At 50.7% G+C, this 22,822-nt stretch overlaps 6 protein-coding genes across 6 annotated transcripts; 3 read left to right on the top strand and 3 right to left on the bottom strand.

Moving 5' to 3' along the window:
• Positions 1-795: 795 nt before the first annotated feature.
• Positions 796-1,545, bottom strand: HRG_01419 (uncharacterized protein; the record flags this gene model as incomplete). Its single annotated transcript, XM_044859890.1, has 2 exons — positions 796-1,426; positions 1,484-1,545. The coding sequence occupies 2 exons, from the start codon at positions 1,543-1,545 to the stop codon at positions 796-798; spliced, it is 693 nt and encodes a 230-aa protein (XP_044726290.1).
• Positions 1,546-10,965: 9,420 nt separating this feature from the next.
• Positions 10,966-12,363, top strand: HRG_01418 (uncharacterized protein; the record flags this gene model as incomplete). The annotated part of the gene is made up of 1 exon (XM_044859889.1): positions 10,966-12,363. One exon carries the CDS (start codon positions 10,966-10,968, stop codon positions 12,361-12,363), a length of 1,398 nt encoding a protein of 465 aa, XP_044726289.1.
• A 1,338-nt stretch (positions 12,364-13,701) lies between these two features.
• On the bottom strand, positions 13,702-14,970 carry HRG_01417 (uncharacterized protein; the record flags this gene model as incomplete). Its single annotated transcript, XM_044859888.1, has 1 exon — positions 13,702-14,970. The coding sequence occupies one exon, from the start codon at positions 14,968-14,970 to the stop codon at positions 13,702-13,704; it is 1,269 nt and encodes a 422-aa protein (XP_044726288.1).
• Positions 14,971-17,412: 2,442 nt separating this feature from the next.
• HRG_01416 (phosphotransferase enzyme family domain-containing protein) lies at positions 17,413-19,149 on the bottom strand (the record flags this gene model as incomplete). Its single annotated transcript, XM_044859887.1, has 4 exons — positions 17,413-18,232; positions 18,509-18,571; positions 18,628-18,962; positions 19,027-19,149. The coding sequence occupies 4 exons, from the start codon at positions 19,147-19,149 to the stop codon at positions 17,413-17,415; spliced, it is 1,341 nt and encodes a 446-aa protein (XP_044726287.1).
• An 875-nt stretch (positions 19,150-20,024) lies between these two features.
• Positions 20,025-21,572, top strand: HRG_01415 (centromere DNA-binding protein complex CBF3 subunit; the record flags this gene model as incomplete). Its single annotated transcript, XM_044859886.1, has 7 exons — positions 20,025-20,147; positions 20,208-20,439; positions 20,517-20,608; positions 20,805-20,929; positions 21,134-21,219; positions 21,293-21,432; positions 21,495-21,572. 7 exons carry the CDS (start codon positions 20,025-20,027, stop codon positions 21,570-21,572), a joined length of 876 nt encoding a protein of 291 aa, XP_044726286.1.
• Positions 21,573-21,732: 160 nt separating this feature from the next.
• Positions 21,733-22,237, top strand: HRG_01414 (centromere DNA-binding protein complex CBF3 subunit; the record flags this gene model as incomplete). The annotated part of the gene is made up of 2 exons (XM_044859885.1): positions 21,733-21,971; positions 22,057-22,237. 2 exons carry the CDS (start codon positions 21,733-21,735, stop codon positions 22,235-22,237), a joined length of 420 nt encoding a protein of 139 aa, XP_044726285.1.
• Positions 22,238-22,822: the final 585 nt, after the last annotated feature.

Below are 22,822 nucleotides of genomic sequence, written 5' to 3'. Positions count from 1 at the left end.
ATTTCTCTAGCGCCATTCTGAATCTCTTCAGCCGTCTGGTTGTCGCCCTCCTTCAGTATGAATTAATACGCAATATTGTTATAGTACTTGACGACAGTGCTCCGCTCTTAAAGACATTGCAAGCCAGTTTCTTATACCTAGCGTATCCAGCGAGAGGCTATTCAGGCCCTTGGCAGCATTCCTGTAGTGGCCATATTTGCTCGAGAATTTCAATCCGCGAAAATGCGTATATATCAGACAAGGTACGAAACATATCTAATGTGGCATCTGAATCATATCTAACCCACCCGCCTCATGCCTCAAGCGGCACGAGCACGAGTGTATTTGTATGAGCTCATGTAAGCGTCATTAATAGCTTGCAGTAAGGACGAATAGTTATGATATATGTATTATCAAGCTATAAAGGGTCCTCTATCGATACATGGAATGTATACAGCCTGTTAATCTTGTCCAAATTTCTCTCGCTATTGGCTGCTTACAAATATGGACTATCACTCGGACACAAGGCTTTCCTGTTGAAACTGGCTCATATTATGGGCTATAGCTGGTCTCAACATTCAAACAAGCATCCAACCCCGCCATCTAGTGTCCGTGCCCTTAACGACTTCCAATATCCACCATCCGCTACGGTCGACCTGACGGCCCATCGAGCGACCTAAATGCGAAATGCCACTGCTGGGAGGGCTGCTACGGCAAAGCGAGCTCGTCCAGGCACAGGGAAGGAAAGATGCAAAAATGGGTTATTTCTATCTCTTCGGACGTAAAATATGTGCCTTTTTGTTCGCTCGAAGTTGTTTATAGATCAAGTCGAGCGAGCGTGTCCTCGACCGCCTCTTTTTCTCGCGTACTGCCATCGGCATTTGTATCGGACTGTTCGTGACCGGCATGGCCATCGGCCACGTCTTTCGAGCATATGCGAATGCCATGGCGCTCCGAGTTAGCGCCGCGATGGCGACCCTGGTCGCCAGCAACGGCGCCGGCAGCATGGCTCTTGCCCAACCCATCGCATAAGTCCAACTCGTTCCGCAGTGACCTGAGGCTGCGCATAAAGTCATCTACCGCTGGAACTGCGCTCTTCAAATGGGCAGCAAATACATAAGGGTGAAAGTTTTGAGGCAGGTGAATGTGCACGCCGCAGCAGTGACACGACGAGTAGCTCATCGTATCGTTTACTGCCGTGCTGCAATGGACTGCCCTGTCCGAGACGGACTGCCGCCGAGGGCCTTTATCTGATTTATATTTCCGCGCTCCGTAGTCGTCGATGCCGGTCTTTTCGTCTCGGTAGGAGCTGCCGCTGGAGTTTGACGCCAAAGACCCCGATGTGAGTAGTGGCTCTCCGGCACCGTTGTCTTTGCACACGAAATCGCGCAAGTTCCTTCGCTGTCGACTTCTATGCCAACGCTGTCGTTGCTTTGCCAGTCGCTGTCTGGATTTGTTCAGTGGTGGTGAACGGCACGGTGCCGCAGAATTATGTTTACCTGACGCTTCTTCTTCTCGCACTTCGAGACCAAGCATGTTGAAAAAGGTGAGGTTGGACTTGCCCATAGTTCACGCTTTATGGATGTGATTTCGCCGACCGATATATGGCTGGTCGCCTCGGAGTTCTCAGGGTACGGGCCGAACTGTCAGATATGCATGCTTCTAGATATACCTTTAATCCGTTTAGTGTACAAGCCCTTATGTTGACACTGCGCATAGTCGCCCACAGCCGGTTCCCCTGCGTGTGCACGCCTTCAGCCGTCGAACACCTTGCCCTAAAATGGCCGCTGCCTGGCGTTCGGTTCTGGAATGGTGCTCTACAGTAGGGTGCAAATGACCGATAGGAACTGCCCTAGTGCACTAATGGCCGTAAGGTGTTGCGCGAGCAGCAATGCAGTGGCCTCCGGCCAAATGCCGACTTGCAGCAACTTCGAGAATACGGGCACGATCTCCTCTCAATCAACGCGCAATCAAACTTCCGTACGTGTCGTAGGCGTGCCGTACACCGTAGTGCCCGTAAAGAAATTGTACCTGTCGCACCAGTCACCAAAAGTGGAGGCCACCTCCGCTAGAGGCGACCGGTACAGTAGTATCATGGTACATGTAGACACCGACAACAGTACCTGGCGGCAAAATGACGCGTATAGCTGAACAGCTGGCAGTCGCAACGATACTGTAGCGATGACGACGGAATGAGCAAAACAAAGTTGTAGGAGTACCGGCTCATTGTACCATTTATAGGGCCTAATGCTGATGACCAGCGGCGAAGGTCTCAATGGGTTCGAAAGAGACATGGTGGAAATTTTTAACTACATCCTCTGCGACGAACAGCTTGAGGAGGCAAAAAAAGCAAGCACTGCGAGAACTAGGGCCAGGACTGGTGGTTATCCAGGGCACAAGCGAGACATCTTGGGCTTGGTCGGTGCCGTGAAGCCATGCGATTTGAAAAATGAGACTGGACACCTCACTGACAATACAAACGGTTCCTATAACCAATTCTATCGATCCCGCTGAACCGCGTCAGAGACATGATCTGGTAACGGCGAACGTGAGTCGCCCCGAAGACGATATGCCTTGAATACGAGACACCACATGGGCGGATTTGATGCAAGCTTCTGATCTGTTCACAAACGACAACAGGGCAGGGAGGCAGTCCGTCACCTACAAATTACGCAGTACATAGAAGGATTCCAGTTATCTGGCTGAAAAGAAATCTGTGCTAGCTCTTTCAGAGCCCGGAACGGCAAGGTCTCGCGAAGAGAGCAGGGCAAGGGGCATGATGGTTTTTAGGGTGCATGTGTTCTTATTCCTCCTCTTTCCTTTCTACTGTACCATTCTCCCATTTATGCGCCTCGCACTCTCTTCTTGAGTCTTCCATCTCCTTCCTTGCTGACTTACTAATGCATAGGCACCCTCTCTCCGCGTCAGCTTGCCACGTCATCCCACTTTCATCCTGTCTCGTCCCTACACCTTCAGCTAGCTATCAGGCTTCAGGACCAAGTCTTAGACCCTTCTTCTCGACACACCCCTTAGCTGTTGCCTATCCCTAGCAGAGGGAACAGATACAACCAGACTTGCAAGGGCAACCTCAGTTGAGCCGGGCTAGTGTTCGTGTAGGTCGTGAGACGGCCTCATTCGGTGTTCCCTACAGTCCTTGATCTTGTCCTTCAGCTCCTCCAGCCTAGCCTCCAGTCTCAACCTTTCACCAATCTCTTCAAGCCCAATCAGCCGAAGGAATTCCGCTAGCTTCTGCTTTGGGAGAGCTTTCGTCAACCCATCGGCTCGCATTTCAGCTGTTGGAACCCAACGAGGGCGTATTCTGCTTCCTTGCACTTCCTGACGTAGCCAGTGTTGGTGTATATCAACATGCCGTAGCCTGGTTGACAACTTCGGACTTCCTTCTTGTAGGAGCCTTATAGTCTGCGTGTTATCGCACTCGACTACCAACGGCGACGGGATTTGTAGTTGCAAAGAACGGAGCAGTCTGCTGAGGAAGATGGCTTCCTTTGATGCTTCTGAAAGAGCAAGCAGCTCTGCCTCTGTGCTTGATGTAGCCACAGTAGCTTGCTTTGATGCTCTCCATGCGACAGATCCTCCAAACAGGGTCATGACATATCCCTGGGAGCTCTTCCTGTCGACTGAATTGTCTGCAAAAGATGAATCACTTGAACAGAGGAAAATCTCTGCTGCAGCCGGCTTTCTGGTGCCCCTTTTTGTGCTTCCGGTACTTCCGAGGCGTAGACCATATGATCGTGTGGCATAGAGGTATAGGATCACTCTGTCTGCTGCCTTCTGATGTGTCGGGCCTGGATTCTGATTGAAGCGGGCTAGTCGGGAGACTGCAAAAGCGATATCTGGTCTTGTTGAAATTGCTGAGAATAAGAGAGATCCGACTTTCTGAAGGTAGCTATGCTTGTCTTGGTCTCTTGCTTGGATCGGTTCTGAGAGGAGCTCTTCGTTGGTGGCCATCGGGGTGCTAGGAAGCTTTATGCCTAGTTTGTCCGGAACATACTTATGAGCGATCTTGTCGATATAGGCATCTTGCGTCAGCCAAATCGTCCGACTAGGTCGGTGCCTAAGGATACGGATCCCTAAGAACCACTTTGGTTCCCCTAGTATGCTCATCTTGTATCGTTGCTGCAGGCCGGATATAGCTTCCGTGGTGATTTGCTGGTCCAGTTTTCGATAGGCCCAGATGATGTCGTCGACATAGAAGAAGACGATGACGGCTCCTTTCATCATGACGCATGGTTCCTGAGGGACTGTCTTGAAGCCTAGCTTCTCGAGGATGCCGTGAGATGCTGTTGCCAAAGAAGGGGAACGGCGAAGTCCATAGAGGGCTTTTCGTAGCCGTAGAACTTTACCCCTCCTCTCAAAGCCAGACGGCATCTTCATAAAGACGACTTCTTCTTCCTCAAGAGGGCAATTTACAAATGCGTTGATCGCGTCCATCTGATCAAGCTCAAGGTCGTATTCAGCTGCTAGAGCCATCAGGGTCCGGAATGACATCCCTGCTAACGTTGTGGCTCTAGTCGGAAGGTCTCCTTTTCTTGCTGGTTCCCACAGACCACAAGGCGGGCTTTGCACTTCGAAGGATCCCGTGTTTGTCGGTCTTGTACACAAAGACCCATTGAAATCCAAGAACCTGTTGTCCTCCGGCTTTCCGAGGAACTTCCTCAAAGGACCCCATCTCTTCGTGTGAGGCTAGGTGGTCTCTTTGGGCTTGCATGAATTCCTCTTTGAATGGGTGCCTTTGGAGCTGCTTCTGGTTCAATGGTGGATCCGGGAGATCTCTCTTGTGCATCTTCTTCGGGGTCGGTCTGAATTGTCTGCCTGCTGTGAAAGCTCCATGGCATCCGTCTTCAACAGGGGTAGGAATAAAATCAGCGAATCGGTCAAACAACTGGTCTTCCTGGTCTATCCCTGTCTGCTCCGATGCTTCTCGTGCTTTTTGAAGGAGGGTCGTAAACACAGCGGGGATGTCTGGCGAGAAGGTCTCATTATCCACCCCCTCAGGGGTAGCAACAGGAAGCTGAACTGAAAATGCTGAAAGAGTGTCTTCTTCTTCTTCTGAAGCTGGAGGTGTAAGGAGTGAAGCCTCTTCAAGTTCAAGGGCTTTCTCATAGTCTCCTTTTTCTTGTTCCTGGTCACGGTCTTCGTCTTCAAAGTCGTCATAGAAGTCCTCGATATCTGATTCGGTATCGGTCTCTTCATCGAGGGCTACTTCCTTTGCTTGTTGATCCTCGGCAATTTCGATCTCCTGGACAAGCTCGTCGATGCTATCTGAGAGCGGCTGTTGAAGGAGCTTTCCATCAAAGTAGGAGTATTCATCGAAAATCACATCCCTTGTTGAGATTACCTTCCGTAAAGAGGGAATCCAGATCCGGAAGATATTCGTTGAGTTGTATCCGACAAGGTATCCAATGTGTGCTCTTGGATCAAGCTTCTGAAGACGTTTTCGTTTCAACTGTGCGTTTGAAGTCATCGCGTAGGCCTTACAACCGTAGGCTCGAAGATGGGCAAGCTGTGCCATCTTTCCAGTAAAGAGCTCAATTGGAGATTTCCATGACTGGCTTGCACCCCTCAGGTCAGATGGCACTTTGGGCTCTCTTGGCGTTCGGTTCCGTAGGTAACATGCTGCTTCCACAATTTCCTTCCACAGGTCGTGGGGAAGCTTTGAGGCAATTCTCATGACTCTAGCCCTTTCTGTTGTTACTCCTCCGGATCGTTCGGCACCGCCGTTCTGAGCCTGGGTGTTTGGTGCAGAAGGTGCAGCTGAAATTCCTTTCTTTCGAAGCCAGGATCGAATCTTCTTCGTAAAGAGCTCTCCGTCTGACCGGATTATCTTGACAGCAAAGCCGAAGTGCTCCTTCATCCAGCTGACGAAGTCTCGAAGGGCGGCCCAGTTGTGTTTCTCTCTGTACGTCCGCATAAAATAGGGGAAAACCATGCCTGAAAAGGCGTCCGTGATAAACATCACTCGGACGAAGTCGTTATGACTGCGGGAAAGGTCGGTCCAATCGATCCAAACCTCATGGCAGGGCTTGTCTTCTCTAACGGGAGTTCTTCGTGACACCTGCTTTCGAGCTTTTCCTCGGGCGCAGTGCTCGCATTCAGCAGTCTTCGGGCCCTTTATTTTGACTCCTTGTTGGAGACCTAGCTTATGAAGAACTAGTGGGCCTGGATGACCAAGGCGTGCGTGCCAAAGATTGCCGTCTCCTTGGGCTGCTGGACGAGGGTCTCTTGTGCTAGCCCGCGTTACAGCTTTGAAGATTGCTTCTTCGTTGAAGTCCCCTTGCCAAATCGGGTTGAATTCGACAACAAACTGATGATGCTTTCGGAGAAGGATACCAATGGTCTTATTTCGCTGGACTAGTCGGGTTGGCTTAGAAAGAGTATCCCAATGGATTCCTTCCTCTAGCAGCTTGTTGAATGAGATCAGGCTCGTTGAGAATCTCGGGCAGTAGGCAACATTTTTCAGTTTAAGCTTTCGGTAGGATCCATCAGGCATAGTCATCTTGTAGTTGACTTTCCCGTATCCTTCGATTCGAACCTCTGATTCGCCTGTGACAACATAGTCTTTCTTGGCCTTCTTGAAGGAACGGAATCGGCTGAGATCGTTGCAGATGTGAAGGAAGCTCCGAGTCAAGAAGGAAGACCGGCGTAGAGGGTAGTCCGAAGAGGCAGCCGTTGTTCCTGACGAAAAGACGAAGGCTGGGTTCGCTGTACCAACTATTCTTCCTCGTAGCTGTAGTTGCTAGTTCCGACCGGCCTTGATTTCTTCAATCTTCTTCTGAAGGTCAGGGCTTTCGCCAATGACTCTTTTGATCTTGTCGGCGATCCGTTTTGGAGCCTTTCTTGAATAGCTTGGTCGGCGGTCCTCAAAACAAGCCAGCAGCCCTTAAGTTCATGGCCGGTCCTCTTGCAAGCTGGACAGCGGTCTTGATCTTCATTTTCTTCTTCGTCTGATGCGGGAGATGCTTTTCTCTTCTTCCGTGTTCCGTCTGTTTGAAAGGCGCCTCCTCTTTTTAGAGGTCGAAGGTGCTGACTTGGGCGTTGTTCTTCGACCAACTCTCGGATCTGCCGGGCAACTGACTGGAAGGTCCATCGTTCTTGTGGCTGATTTCGATCGTGAGGTGTTTGACGACGAATGGAAACATCTGATCGCGGGCGTAGCTCTTTGTAGACTCTGTGCTGAGCTGCAGCGGCGTCTTCATCCAGGACTTTGCTGGCGTTCTTGAACGAAGTAGCAGTACCGTCACTAAGAGGTCTTATTAGCAGAGCAATGTCTCTCAGCCATTGTCCGGTCAGTGCTTCAACAAGGAAGTATTGGTCAGCTTGTTCAATAATTTCTTCCCACTTGGCCAACCAGGAAGAAACGGTCTGCTTCGAAAAGGACCTCAGGTGGGCAGTATATTGGCTTCTGATTCGGTCAGCCATAAACCCTCTCGACGGTGCGGTTGAGTCCTCGAGCTTCTTGATCCATTCGTAGAGACTTTCATCCTCACGCAGAGAGGTTAGCTTTGCTGGGCTAATCGACTCGGTAATGACAGTCCGAGCAGCTGTAATCAGCTTGGTTTCATAGAGATACTCCTTGCGAAGACTCTCATATTGGCTAAACATGGCTGCATATGCTCTCTGCTGCGCTGGGGTTTGTTCAGCAAATTCATTAGCATCAGCAGCAAAATCCGTATAAGGAGGACGAATGGGGGGTTCCAGCGGGCTGTTGTCTTCATCAAATAACAGCTTGTGAATCGTCTTGTCAGTATGAGCTTTTAGTTCTTTGATCCACTTATCCCAATCTTGGGGTTCCCGTAGGATCGTTCGTTGGGTGGAAGTCCCGGTCTTTGTCATCTTTGCTGACGGAGGGGTGAGGATAGGTGTAATGATCAGGTGATCGGTGCTTCTGGCAGCAGCCGGAAGTTACAGAAACGTCTGTTTCTCCCGGGCTCATAACTCTCGCGAAGAGAGCAGGGCAAGGGCATGATGGTTTTAGGGTGCATGTGTTCTTATTCCTCCTCTTTCCTTTCTACTGTACCATTCTCCCATTTATGCGCCTCGCACTCTCTTCTTGAGTCTTCCATCTCCTTCCTTGCTGACTTACTAATGCATAGGCACCCTCTCTCCGCGTCAGCTTGCCACGTCATCCCACTTTCATCCTGTCTCGTCCCTACACCTTCAGCTAGCTATCAGGCTTCAGGACCAAGTCTTAGACCCTTCTTCTCGACACAAGGCGGCGCTTTGTTCGAGATTTATTGATGTTGCTAGATAGCTTTTATCTTCGCAGACGAAGAAAGCCACCTCATCGGGATGTGTTGCCGATAGAGCTCATAAGAGCTAATAAGTATTTATATAGTGGGTCGTAGCTGGGGATAGCTTGCCTGATATAAAACCATGTACATAGACTGAGATCTCACTGCGTCTCTAGTGTCGAGCATCTAATTGGAAACAAACAATTCTCTGAACTCTGTAGACAGCTCAACTGGGACACACAACAGCCCAAACAATACTAGTCGGGCTGATATTCCAATTCCCTAAACTCGAAATCTTTATGTAGATAATTGCGAACGGCTCGACGCAAACTATCACGCACGGCCCCTCCAGCGGACACTGTTTTATATCGATTAGCGATAGAGACACATATGGTCATTTTGGCCGCCAAGGAGCACTTACCGAGAACAAGCGTCTTTCCATATGGCCCTCTGATCAAACTTGCTGATGCCTTGTCGGCTGTACATGAGGAATGTGCCGTTCTCAAATCGCTCTTTGTATTAAAAATAGGTGGCACATGCTCCTCCTGGATAACTCGCATCCTGCCTGAAGTAGAGTAAGCGACATTTCCGGTGGCCTCATTTTGGATGATAGACTGAATATCCGCTTTCCCTGGATACAAAGTATAACGACCATGCTGGCTTGCCTCCCTCTGAATGTCAGTTTCAGTGTAGACGGATATATACAGGATCTGCAGACAGTCAATATGGAAACAGAGTAGACGGAGATACACTTACATAGCTCTTTTCAGATCGGTCTTCATCAAGTATGCTATTGATAATCGGCCCAACGGCTTGGCGAAGATCTACATGCAGTCAGTATGCATTTTAAGCAGTTGAACCATTACATAGCCTACGTATAGTGTGCCCCTGCCAGATCAGATGGATTCTCTTCGTATGGCCTTTCCTCTCTTTGTATCCGTGCCATAGTTTCCTGAGGTATGGGAGCATGGGCACTATGCCAAAGCCGGTTGCGAACAGGAGGACGCAATCGAATGTCCATACTGGCACACAATTTCCGTGAGGACCACTAAAAACGACTCTTGACGAAATGTGTTGCGCCGATTCTACCTCCGCTCGGCGATGCAATTGTCTCGTAAAGCCTCCCCTTGGTTCTATGGCGAAATCAATCGTGGTTTGTGGTTTCGATGACCACGAAGTAACGATAAACGGGTGGCTCGAGAGGAGAGATACCGAAGGTACCCATAAGTTGAGGTATTGACCGGCTTCGATCGTGACTGGCCGGGATAACTTTATCGTGACCAGGACGACTCCGTGGCTAAGACGGACCACCATGCGAGGCCACGGATAGCCCCATTTTTTATTACGATAGAGCGTTAAACCCAAATGGGTTATTGCTAAAACAAGACAGATGCCACTGAATATGAACAACGGGCTCCAATCATAATCTTCGATAGAGCGGAGATGCTTGACCGTGGCGAACGCAACGCCGGTGGCGAGCGTCTGATGGATACGGAGAAAGAGTTCGTAGGCCCAACTCCTTATCAATGGGATGGAAAGAATCACAAGAGAGAGCACGAGGACTGCCCCCTATCTTAATGTAAGCAATGATTATCGAGCGAATTCATGGGAACAGGTCGGGGGTAATTACTGTAAGAGCATAAACCCTAGTAGTGTTATTCTTGGCGAGCATGCCGTGTGCCGCCAGGATCACCCCATGGAAAAGTATGTGGCCCGCCGCCATTAGGCCACAGGAGCGGTGTATACGCCTGAAAGTCTCCAGACGGATGCCAAATAAGTCAGAAAGAAAGCTAAGGTGTGGTCCCAAGAAAACAGGAGCTATGTTGGCAAGTCCCATATTTCCAGCACGTCCAGCAGCTTGCGCCCATGAGTTCACTCCGTAAGCGAGGCTCGCAATGTTCCCACCGAGATAGACCGTATGAGCCCCAACAGTTGCTATTGTCCATGGACCAAGGAAAGCATGACGGTCAACGAGGTGTCGATAACCTATAGTTCTCGCTGCAAAGACGACAAGGCTTTTCGAGACCACAATGGCGTGCGGAGCCACTTTGTTAGCAAGGAAAAGGGTGAGAAAAACGCCAAGCACACAAACAGCATAAATTTCCGTGGGCTTCATGATATTTGCACCGGAGCCGACGCCAATCTTCGAGAAGGGTGCGGCTCCTGAAGAGAAATAATGGGAGTCTCTCCTAGGCACAAGCCCATCAAGGCTTAAGCCGTAAGAGCCCTAGTGGACTTTGTCCAAAATAGAGCTGTGCTGACCAGCGAAACATGTCTCGCTCCAGGAATATAATCCGAGTGTCTTTTGAACAAACAAAGAGCAATGACAGCTGAAATCACTCAATTACAATGGTCAGCCGAGGCGCCGAATGCTGTCCTGATGTTCTGATCTATTGGCGTATACGCCAAGAGTACAGGAAAAGGTTGGCGCTCGGAGATCAGGCTTGGGAATTAGAAAATCACCAGTTTTCCTCGGGTCATGCCCGACAATGCGCACGTCGGCTCCTGAACAACGAGACCCTGAGGGCAGCATTCGACCCGATTCTTGAAGTTCCAGGCCTGAGAGGTGGTATGAGGATTAGCACCCTCCACAAATTATTTGGAACCAGGTGCCACGAGGTATGCTCCCTGTTCACGGTTTCAGACTTGATAAATGACCAGACCTTAGGAGGCCGCAAACTATCTCGCTCACATTGTCGCCACGTACTCCAGGATAGTACAAACCAGGGGAGCCATGGTCAAGCTGGCCGCTGAAGACGTGAGAGCGCTGGAGCTAAGATGCCCAAAATTCTGCACGCGAGACTCCGAAGAGATTAGGAGGGCAACTTACCGCGGTGAAATTTTCCGCTCTTTTAGCGAAGCAGAGCACGAGAAAATATTGAACGACATTGTCTCATTTGATTATATAATACCATCTCTGCGGACGTTTTTCCAGGATATCTACCTTCTCGATGACTGTGCTACAAGTATCAAATATCTGCTAAAACCAAATAAAACAACAATTCGCACTGCCCTTCAGTACAACTTCAGAGCACAGAGTCTCCAACAACAGCAACTGGCGCGAGGAACAGCATCAGCCGTGTCCTTCGACGAGGCAGTTCAATCCTTGTGGATATTCGCCCTGCGGAACTTTCTCAAACTACCCAAACCATCAGCAAGAAGAGATGGTAGACTTCTTGCAAAGCCGTTAACAGAAGAAGCGCACGAAGCAATAGTGCATAATTTCGCCAAGTTAGCCCAAAATCTAGGGTTTCGTTCGCCAGAGATCGAACGTCTGGCGCAGGCGCCAGACAGCTCCGAGGACAGCCAGGGATCCGAGCTGGGTGGTGACTTAACGGAACAAGTTCGTCTGATTGAGCATCACGACGTCGTCCCAACATATTTGGTGGTAAGCAGCGAGGACAAACCGAAACTACAACGACGTTGCGGTCGCCCAAGATACGAAACGTACAATCAAGCCCGGAAGTTTCTGAAAAAGACCTTTTTGCATTATAATTATGGCGGACTTGAGATTGACGGCCCCGATATTACGGCATTCTTCATCCTACGATCACAGTACCTCGCCTTCTTCAATATGTCTAGTCAGCATTGCCAGCACCACCAAACCAAATCGCCCGAGGTCGAACAGCAAAACCTGACCCCCGAAGAAGTAACATTTCCGCCAGCCGTCGGGCAGAGTATCTTGCCGTCGAGAGAGGATTCGGATTCGGATTCGGATTCGGATTATTCGGACGTTACTGTCGTGTCATTTAGTACTGAGAAGGACAACGAGGCAAATAGGCTCTCGGCGACGAGGGGAGACTCCGCCGCCATGACAGAGGAAAATCAGCTCCAGGTGCAGCAATGTACTGTCCAGGTGGCTTTCAAGACGTTCAAGGAGGGCATATTCATCACAGTCACAAAAGTCGACGCAGGGGACCCTCGCGCGATAGCAGCTACAGCAAGGGCTTTAATAAGGGACGAGGGGATGAAGCTCTTCTCGGTAACGTTGCAACCCATTACGGTCGAGAAATGTTTTGAAGAGGCGATAGACTCTGGACTGAATACCATCATCGTCCTTCCCGCAAACGATTTGGAAATGTCGGTCGCTCTTCGGCGGGCTGCTGGTCGGTTGCGTCCAGAGGAGTGGTAGCTGGCCGATACGTTTGCGCAGTGCGCAAATCCATGACCACATAAGCGGTGTTGCCATGCTTTACCTATAGCTGACTTCCTCCCGCCTGGCGTGCAAAGCCAGACAGGATTGGCGAGGCCGCTTGAATCGATCAAGTCTAGCTATTGTTTCAGAGAAGAACGTTCAGTGCGTAAGGCTGGATTCGGCTTATCAGATCGAACAAGAAGCTGCTGGATCAATTTTCAGATGGCTCTAGGTATATGATGCGCTTTGTAGCTTCCCGTGGGTCGCATTGCATCTTTGTCCTACTGTTTGAGTGGCTGGCTAGTAGTCTTTTGAAAATTTGGGGCTTCCATCATAGGCACGGTAACTCCTACATAGCTGGTTTTGGGCTAGCAATGAGATCTCACATGCCCCCTCACTTGTTTGCGCTGTTTCAGTGGGAGAAGGAGAATAACACCGCAACTCGCAGGGACAAATCAGCGTAGAAGTGAGCGCCGTACCCATCGCCACTATTGTCTGCGGCAAATATTGGCTTCGGTTTTGTACAACAATAGCCGTTTGTGAATGGGTAAGCCACGTAGCCAGTGAACCGTGGGGTGATGGACGACTCACTTGAGGCCGCCATCATGGAAAGTTCCAACATCATTGATGTAGTACGGACTAAATCAACCGGGCCAGGGTCCAGAAAACGCAACAAGAATGCAATAGGGTGTGGATAAATGTACTGTAGCGCTGCTTAACAGCAGCGGCGACTAATTCGGCGCCAGTACTTTGCTGTAACGAAGGCTTGACTGAAAATTACAACTTCAACAAAGGCACATCGCGTGCGTATTCACTTTTATTGAGAATAGTGTAGTCTGGAGTAAATTTGGTATCGCCTAGGTGTTCCAGTAGCAGAGCATCCCACTATGACTCTGGGGTTGCCCCAGCACTTCATAATTCGTCAAAAGAAAGACACTTGTACCGCCCGTGCTGGTCAACGCTACGCCGAGCAATCTTCCTCATTCATTTGTCTTCTTGAGGTTAGATATGCTTATTTATCAACTATATACGTCTTGCAAGATCACCCACAGACTATTTGCGGAGTATTTGCTGTCGCTTAGCAATGAAACAGCGAGCGGAACAGTGGCAGGTGCGAATGGAATATCGTCAAACATCGACAGTCAAGGCTCAAAAATGTGGCATCCGTCAAATTTTAATTTTCAAGACAGTTGGACGTACTCAACGCGATTCTCTGACGACCAGCTGCCATAAAGAGCGCGCATGCAATCATGGCTCCACCCTAAAGCTACAAACCTAAAGCGCGAATTTCATTGCTAGCACGCAAACTTCTCAAAAATAGTGACTGGAAAGCCATTAGTCGAACCGGCCGACTAGCTCGGATTTAACAAGCGAAGCCTCCTGATGATCTTTTTCGTCGACCACCTTGGCTCTCACCGGTCGTTCTGAAACTAATCCTGGCGTGAGGCTTTTAGCCAGTCCCTCAGTTCTACCCCCATTGGCTCTAATTCGATCAAATCTCCGCTCCATCCGTACCGCTGTTTCGATGATCAAGCGGTCCGCCTTATGCCTCTTTGTGCTTTGGTTCAAGATGACGTGGTCGCCGTACGTAAGGCTATCCTTCCCGGGGATCTTCTGCGGGGCTTTTGGATACAGATAATCTTTCGCAGCGCCTCGTCTTTCCCATGACTCCGGTCCGTTATTGTCCTGCCATCTCACCTTGATAAACATATTCCTTGAACTCGACGTCCACTGATCTTCAGCCAACGATTCCATGCGGCCAAAACCTGGGACATCCTTCCATGCCACACCTACGATCTTGTATATCGTACCTTTTTCAGCAGAACGACCGACTATCAAGGATTTTGATTCAAAGTTGGAAGATGGATTGCGCAGAATCTCGGAACTAAATCCCTTCCCAATGTAGTGGATGGAGTAGCGCGGCGCAGACTCGTAACCATGGCGATAAACTCCATAATAGACCCCCCAACCACCCTTGAAAGCAAATTCAAGCTTGCCAAGAGCTTGGGACAATGACATATCGTCAAAAGCACGGACGAGTCCAATATTGTCGTCATCACCATCATCCTGGGGCTCTTCTCTAGAAACAAGGGGCATGTCGGGCTGCAAGCCACTATTCCACTCCGATGGCTGTTGCTGTTCAGACTGGGTCCTAGACGAATGACCAATTGTGGCTCCGGAGTTTGCGGGATTTTCCTCTACGAATAAGCCTTTTTCTTGTGTGATGCTCGATGGTTGCCCTTGTACCTCGGTGCCGGCTTCTTGGGTTTCGGTTTCGGCTCGTTGCTCATCGATGTCTAAAGGTGACTCAGTATCTTCATCCAGCATCATAGCATTATCTCCATCCAGCTCCATAGCCGCTGATTTGGCGTCATCAACAAGCTTCCTTGTGATTTGTATCTGACTCTTAATATGTTGCTTCTCTTTGTCATCGGCATCCTCGTATTTCTTCTCGAGGTTTCTGAGCTGCTCTTGCAACTGGTCCTCTTTCTTTTTGGCGGCTTTTTGCGTCAATCTTTTACTGCTGATGCCTGTACTGCTGATGCCTGCGTTTGCCGCAGATGCGCCTTTCCGAACTACAGGGGTTTTTTTCTGGGGCGCCATGGTGGGTTTGCTGAAGATATTGCAACTTACTAGGAGAGATGAGGCCCATTACTTATATGTGTAAGTATTATGAGGACTGCGCTGCTTCGATGACTAGTTTCTGGTCTGAGACTCTTTGCGACTGTTAATCTACAATGGGTCCAAACTATATAGTGTTCAGGTAGAAAACAAAGTGTACTGTAAAAGCCAACACGCTCAATATGCACTCGATGTGCACTCGATGTGCACATGTCCTGAACCTGGCAAGCCCTTTGTCCATAAGTGGCCTGATCTTAGAAGAAACGGAATGGTTAATAAAGTGTGATCAAAGTCCCTTGGATGCATGATACGTCTGCGATATGCAGTGATGCCACAATGCCAGAAAACAATCGTCGTCATGATTCCAGCAATGTTGGCCAAGCCGACCACACTGAACTCGTGACTGTAGAAAATGAACCAGTAAAGTACTTATCTAAGTATGACGAACAGATCCTTCACATTGACAGGGAAATTGAGCCCTGGTTTTTCATCTCCGCTGGTATTTTTACCTGGTTACTACTAGCAGGATTCCTGATGTCTCCTTCGACGTACGCTTCTATGCAGGAATCTAGCGCTCTCCAGAAGACTGGACTAGTAGGAAAGTCTGTAATGACCGCCGCCCGCAACGTTCCTCTGATATACATAGCTTGCTTTGCTTGCCTAATTGCAACGGTCGGGCTGGTGATTCTTTGGCTCAAGTGGAAGAACAACATCATTTGGGTTAATCGCTACTTGGTCGTGTAAGCATACAAGCCTATAATGATATGGAACCATACCTCCGTTGCCCTAACATTTCAAAGTCCAACATTGATGCATTCAGTCATGGGCTTAGGATCGAGTCTTCTAAATGTCTACAGCATGCAGGATGGGCAGTGGTCTATTACCGCAGTCGTTACTGTTGTCGTGATAGGGTTGTGGTTTGTTCTATCCATAGCTCTGTTCATTTTGTACGACCGCATCATGATGCCTGCGCTAAAGAAGCAGCGCTGGTTGCCTGTTGCTGAGGAAAGGTAAGCGCACCGATGTTTATGTCAGAGGCCACTAAAGCCATGCTATGCTTGAATGCTATATTATTATGGTCTACCCTGGGCTTTGTTGAGGTGGGCTTAGATCCACTATAGATTGATGAAATATTATTACATTGGTACATTTCTGTAGTCTGGAATACGCTGTTGCTCAACAAGCAGGCGACCTAACTGGGCCAAGGTTGCCTAACCGGGCTAGGAAACCATGATGACATCACCCTCATTATCCGAGCAGGCAGAGCCTCAAGAAACCAGAGTAGTGAAGATCGACCATGGGCAGTAGGTGGTCTCTGCAGCACACCTAAGGAACACTATGCCACACTATTAAGAGCCAGGACTCTGCGACGGCACACAGCAATGTGACAGCGTGAACTTGGGAATTAGTCCGGCCATGAGTCGTTAGGCTAGCGAAGGTAAGCTCGTTCTTTGAACGGCTCTATCCTTGCCACCAGACGAGGGAACCCCCTCTTTCTTCTCTTTCTTTTGTCATGAACTTCTCGCTGGACCCGTCTAGGTGGAGGGTATAGCGCAAGGTTAACCTTCGCCCGCCCGGCTTAATTGAAGCTACTTTTGCAGTCTCCGACGACGGTTTTGTAGAGATCTAGAAAATGGCAGACTCCAATGCCGCGCTGGGACGTCCCGCTGACGAGCTACTTTTCGTGGCTGGAGAACAGGGAGACACGACGGGATTATCTCCGGGGAAGCCACCACAACCTGTATCGATACGTAGCATAGCACGTCCTGTGCACCTAGGGGACCCAAGCAGCATCGCGGCCGCTGGACGGAAAATACATCAATCAATCAATCAAGCCGCATACAGGCAGGAACGACTTCACCCACTATTAATCCCACCTTTCTCATTCAGACGAGACGTGGACAAGACGGAGATCGACAACCTGACAGCTCAGTTACGAGCTTGTGAGCGGGGAAGGTCGCCCTTTACGTAATGTCCTTGTATCGTTAATCGCACAGCAGGGAGTAATAAAGAGCTAACAGCCCCAAGCATTTCTCATCTTCGTCCGCGATTATTCCTTACATTGAAGCATTTGAATAGGTCCATCATGGCTAGCCAGGGACCCACCACTGAGGAGCTCAGGCAAATCCAGAGACGGATAAGCGACATAATGCGCAAATACACGATGGAGCAGGAAGAACGCCAAATCTTGCTCAATCTTATCCAGAATGTGTCAAGCGCCAACATACAACTAATGTCTCAAAAGGTCTCGAAATCGAAGGAGCGCAGACGACAGGAAGAAAGTGCCACCATGGAAGAAAACATTGCGCAAATGAAGCAGGATCTCGCCGAAAAGGAGGCGGAGATTGGAAGGCTGTGGATGAAATTGGCCGAGTTACAGGAGCGTGAGAGGGAGTTGACGGCGCCATCTTGAAGAGCGGGCGACTAGGAATAGAGGTCGGGGTCTTGTGCACGGCGGGCTTGACTCGTTAGGCGGACTTGCTCCAATGTTTTTTTCGTCATTTCATTAAGTTGACGAATTTTCTGAGCCCGTTGATCCTCGACGAACAGTCCATGTTTAACAAGATACTCGGTGTAGCGTTGAGAGTTTCGCATTTGAAGCTCAGCTCGTTGTGCAAGCGCCCGGTTCTCATCTTTCTTGAGGAAGTCGTTAACCACCGTCTCCCTGCATGCGTTAGATCCGTATATGTGTTCAAAGATGGACATCTGGTATATATTCAGGAGTTTAGAAGGGTGGCGAAAGATTTCCATAATGGGTGACACTTTTTGCACGAATTGATGCTGCACGGCTTCGTCTTCCAATCCCCAGTCTTGACAAAGCTGGGTGCAAGCGCTCGATGAGTTCCTCATTTCCATGAGAATTGTGCGGAATTCCGGAAAAATATCGCGTCGGGGAACACCGGTGTAGGAAAGGAGGGTATCGGGGTCGTGGCCCATAATCCATGGTGGCGGCGTGAATAATTGCAGCGGAATCGTCCCGGAGAACTCCCAGTCAATGATTGCGAGAATGTGGAAGTCATCGTCGACGAGGATGTTACCACATCTGAGATCCGGGTGGGCAAGTACGAATGAAGGGCTAGGCTCTTTGAAGTCGATGCACTTGGGCATCTCCTTCAGTAGACTGTCCAATGCGAACAGTTCCATCTTTGTTTGGTTGAGGCTGGGCTCCTGGACGGGTTGCTGAATCGTCTCTGACAGAAAGTTGCAATGATAATCTGCAAATTGCGCCGTGGATGTGAAAATCCTTGGGATGGCCAGCGTTGCGAAGCTTCCTGCGACTCCGTTATCAGCTATTGAAAGGAAGGGGCCAATTATGGGATTTGCTTCATCGATTGGATTCGGCATCAGCGAGCCTGCCGCAGAAAACTCAAGATTGCGTAGCTGCCCAAGAATATTAATAAGATCGATATATAGATTCTTCCTTTGTGGTTTTGTAGTATGCATCCAAGTATCAATATCAAGTTGCCGCCCGGATATGAATTCCATAATCATAAATGGCGTTGAAGCGCCTTGCACCAACGTGTCGTCTTCTCCGTATGCGTGGACACGAGGGATGCGAATCGAAGTGTTACTTTCAATATATCTGCGTGGGTGATTTCGTCACTAGAATTCCATCGAACAGGTAATGAGATTGCTCACTGCATCGTAGCCACCTCACTCAAGAGCTTGCCCCATGCATCACGAACCATAGGCACGATTGGGATCCTCAAAACCCATGTCTTTTCGTTGGGTTCGAAGCGAACAAAGAAGCAGATGTTAAAGCTGCCTTGATTCTCATCAATGATGCTGCAATCTCCTCCTCCACAGTGCTTAGAGGCCACATGGCAGACGGCATCCTTGTCGATTAGTTGGATGAATGCACCGTTCTTGGCTTCAACTTCCTCCTCTGTGAGGGGGAAGAAGATTGAAGCTTCTTGCTCAATCTGAGCGCTGGAGACCTGACTGTCTGTGGCAGCGGGGTCGTTTTCCTTGTCCTGGCTTGGTGGTGTCGATGGCAGAGTCGATGGCAGGCTGTCCGGGGAGACAAGTCCAGCTGACTCGCGAGCTCGAAGGCCATAGAACAGCCTTGCCAAAGGTGCGGACAGTGACGACAACTGTACATGACGAAAGAAAGGTGGCGCACGGCACAGTCGTATAAACTGTGCGGACAATGACGTCCATTGCGCCTGGAAAAAGCGTAGTGGCATGGATGCCATTCTCTTGCTCGGCTGCCTCTGGTAGACTGAATTGAGTCGAAGTGTCCTTTGCTTAGGGAGGAGCTACCCCCCGGTCACGAGATCCAGAGCTACGGGGCTACGTCTGTACTATCTTAACATTCACGACTTCCATGGTGGCCCAATTTGTTAGCAAATTGAGGTAACTTTCTTTGCGCGCGGCATTCCATTGGACAAGTGACCTTGTCGTGGCTTCTCCACACTCAAAGGCATGAGCATGACGGATAAAAGCTTGTCCGAGTAAGGTACATCTGTACTAGTTCCCTCCGTCTGACCTGCATCAAATGTGGAAATAAACTAAGAAGGCATATCGGTAAGAACAGGTCACTGCGGGGAGATAGGTGTTCACCACCCGAAGCAAGGCCTTGCATTGATAGACGCTATTATTGCAAGCAGTGGAGACATTCTAAATCACTTAGACCTTGCATTAGAGTACGGTCGAAACGAATTGTACCTCATGGTGACATTGATTGATTTGACTGAATGCGGTTGCCTTGTAGTAATGTTTCAGACAGCTGATCTCAACGTTACAGCCGACCGTGGTGTCACAGGTCCCGGGGCCGGCTGACCGGTCATCCGGTAATCGGATTACCGCCCCGCCCCATGCAAAACCATGTCGTTTTCGAAGGCCCGGCCCTGCGGGGCTGGCGTTTTCTTAGTCGGATTACCGCCATCGGACGGCAAAATCGAAGGTCCACGCCCGCGGGGCCCTGCGCGAGACCTTCGATTTCGGTCTCGCTCACGCGCGTTGCGCTCCACCTCCTCCCACCTCCCTCCACCACCTCCTCCATTGCCACCGTCGCGACGGCGACCGCCTGCACCATGTCAAACGCGATAGAGGATCCCCGGGTCAGGGCGGCCATTGAGCACTACCTGTTAGATCTGGAGAACACCCAGCCGAAGAATACGAAGCGAAATTATCGTCCCAAGCAGGAAGAATGGAAGGCAAGCCCGCATGCGCGCCCTGCAATCTTCATGTAGATCCATGCATTGACTGCCTCACAGGAGTGGTGTCAAGCCAACTGGCCTGCGATCCCGGACGTTTGGCCGGCCTCGGTACCACAGGGCCAACAGCTACCGGGAGACCTGGTCGATGAAGGAAAGCTCTTGCTCTTCATGAAGGAGGTAGTGGCATCACGTCCTCCAAAGAAAGGAAAGAGGGTCGCCGATGAAAGAAAACGACACCTCGAGGCTCAGGAAGCCAAGAGGGCCGTGAAAAGACGCAGAGCACCATCAGGTAACAGATGTTGATCACGGGATGTGGTCGTCGGACTGAGCCAGCCCATCATACTAACACCCAGCTTCCCCCAGCAGATACCATCGTTGTAGGCGGCGGAGGTAGCGAATACGAGTCAGACTCCGACTTGGAGTTGTATGAGTCCACGCTCAAACTACAGTATAATACTGTACGGGGCTACGTCTCGGCCATACAGAAGCTTTACGACGAGCAGAAGAGCCGGGAGTCAATCCTGCGGCCCGGCCACAGGAGTGGCACTGAAGGCGCTCAAACGCAGCATTCTTGCAACGACTTGGAGCCGGAAGAGGAAGGAATACATGGACAGGGGAGTTGGAACTCTGAGAGATGTGTATGCGCCGGCGCAGATACCCGACCACACCAACGTGGCATGGTCCGAGAGGAGAGAGATCGCCTGCGCCCTGAGGACGCAGGTGGACTTTCTGCTCGGGAACCACATGCTGCTGCGGTCCGGCAACCGCCTGCCGATGGAGTTGGCAGACTGCTTTCCCTGGACTTACCCAACGAGGGCTTCAAGGCCCAGGGTATACCACAAAGGCGCTGGTTGTCGTGATGAACTGTGGGAAGACCAACCAGCACGGCCGCATGGAGTATGGATCTGCTTTGCGGCATCGAGATCCGCGATCTTGTCTCATCGGCGCCCTCGCGTTCTGGCTTTTCTGGCGCTGGCAGGTAGAAAAGGCGGAAAGGTTTCCGTCTTCCAAAGAAGCGAAGACTGGTATGAAACGAAGGTGCTCCGCCGATCGGCGAAGGAGCCTCAAGGTAAGCGTGATGGCATTCACCGGAATCCCATAACTCAGAGGTGCATCGACCCTTTCACTCACCGAATATACAGCTCCGTTGTCGGGCCAGACTGCCCGAGAATGGACGTCCAGGTTCTACAAGAAGGCCGGCATCAAGGTCTCCAAGGTCAGCCACGCGCCTAGAGTGGCGGCGACGCAAAACGCCGACATGGCCGGAGTGGATGAAGGCCAGGCATGTCATCTGCCCTAGGCAAGCCGCCAACCCCCTGGCCTGGGCTGACCCGAACTATACAGATCCGCCGAGCCGGTCGTTGGAATAACGGAGACCAAATGACCGGCTGCTATCTGACTTCCTGCCTTTCGAATTCATGAGGGCCGTGGCCGACTTTGACCCTGAATGGTCGGGGTCTTATTTCGTGCCCCGGGCCACCGTGAGGCCGCCTGTGGTGCTACTCGTGCAGGTCTGGCCTCAACTCGACAAATGGAAAGAGGCCCACAGTAGCCCTTTCTCAGATCTGGGGTGGAGCAGAACATGGCCGCCGGCGCCTTCTTGGAACTCCTGGAGTGGCTTCGAGAGGTGCTCCTGCAGGACGCTGTCTTCCTTCGCGAGTCCTACCCCGACCATCCTATCTTTCAGGATCCGGTCTTCTCTTGCCCCGAGTTTGAAGCGTTCGCCAGCAAAGTTCAAGACACATGCACACGGGACCACGAAGACAGCCATACCACGGTCATTCAAAAGCGATCCCGGTGGTTGCGGAGAAGCTGCGCACAGTACTGACTCAACAGGTCGCAGCCGAGCAGTTAGCTGAGCGAAGACATCTAGACCTTTGGGGCTTCTTACGAACTATGCACAAAGTTGGATGAGTTTGCGCAGGCCACCTACACCGTCACCTTCAGCCCCGGCCAAGGTGCTGCAGGTCAACATGCGGAGATCGCGGAGCTCATCAACAGAGGCGCCGCGCTCCACGAGAGACGGTCCTCAGGTCCGAGATAGGCCCTTCGCAAGCGGGCGGTCCGACATACGCTCCGCTCTCTGAGCAGCAGCAGGGAATGGTGCAAGCGGGCCAGGCAAGCCCCCAGGGAAGAGCGCATGGCGAGCCGCCTGGGCCGCGCGAACCTCCGAGCTTCAAGCTCCCCGTTCTGTCAAATCTGTACAGGAGCTGCTGCGTCTCTGGCGGCAGGGCTGGGGCGAAATGCCTTCTGTGGATTCTCTTGAGCGAGACTGGGGTGCTCGATGGCGGCCATCTGCAGAGAAGAATTACTTTTCCACGCGCAAGATCATCGTCGATGAGGTTCGGAGGCGGGCCCAGTCGGACGGCTTAACTGAAGATATCGTGGCGAGGCAAATGGACGAAGAACGTGGACCCAGCTCTTTGGATAAGTTGTTCAAGGCCATCCGAAAGGACAGGCAAGGCGAAAAGGGACACAAACGTGCGTCGGGGCAATTCAACGTCGGTGGTAGCGAAAAGTCGATGGCGCAGTGATTTTGAACACCCGTCTGATAGAATGACGAGGACCTTGGCGGCGAAAGTGCCCCAGGCCGTCAGGGGCTGCGTCGCTACAGTCAGCGGTAGTGGCCTGTAGACAGGGTATGCATCCGCTAAGCGCCGCTGTAGCTCCAG

This window comes from Hirsutella rhossiliensis, assembly GCF_020360975.1.
Source record: "Hirsutella rhossiliensis strain HR02 chromosome Unknown scaffold00001, whole genome shotgun sequence".
Lineage (NCBI taxonomy): Eukaryota > Fungi > Ascomycota > Sordariomycetes > Hypocreales > Ophiocordycipitaceae > Hirsutella > Hirsutella rhossiliensis.
Note: the sequence above shows the minus strand (reverse complement) of the source record. Positions and strands in the feature narration are given on the sequence as shown.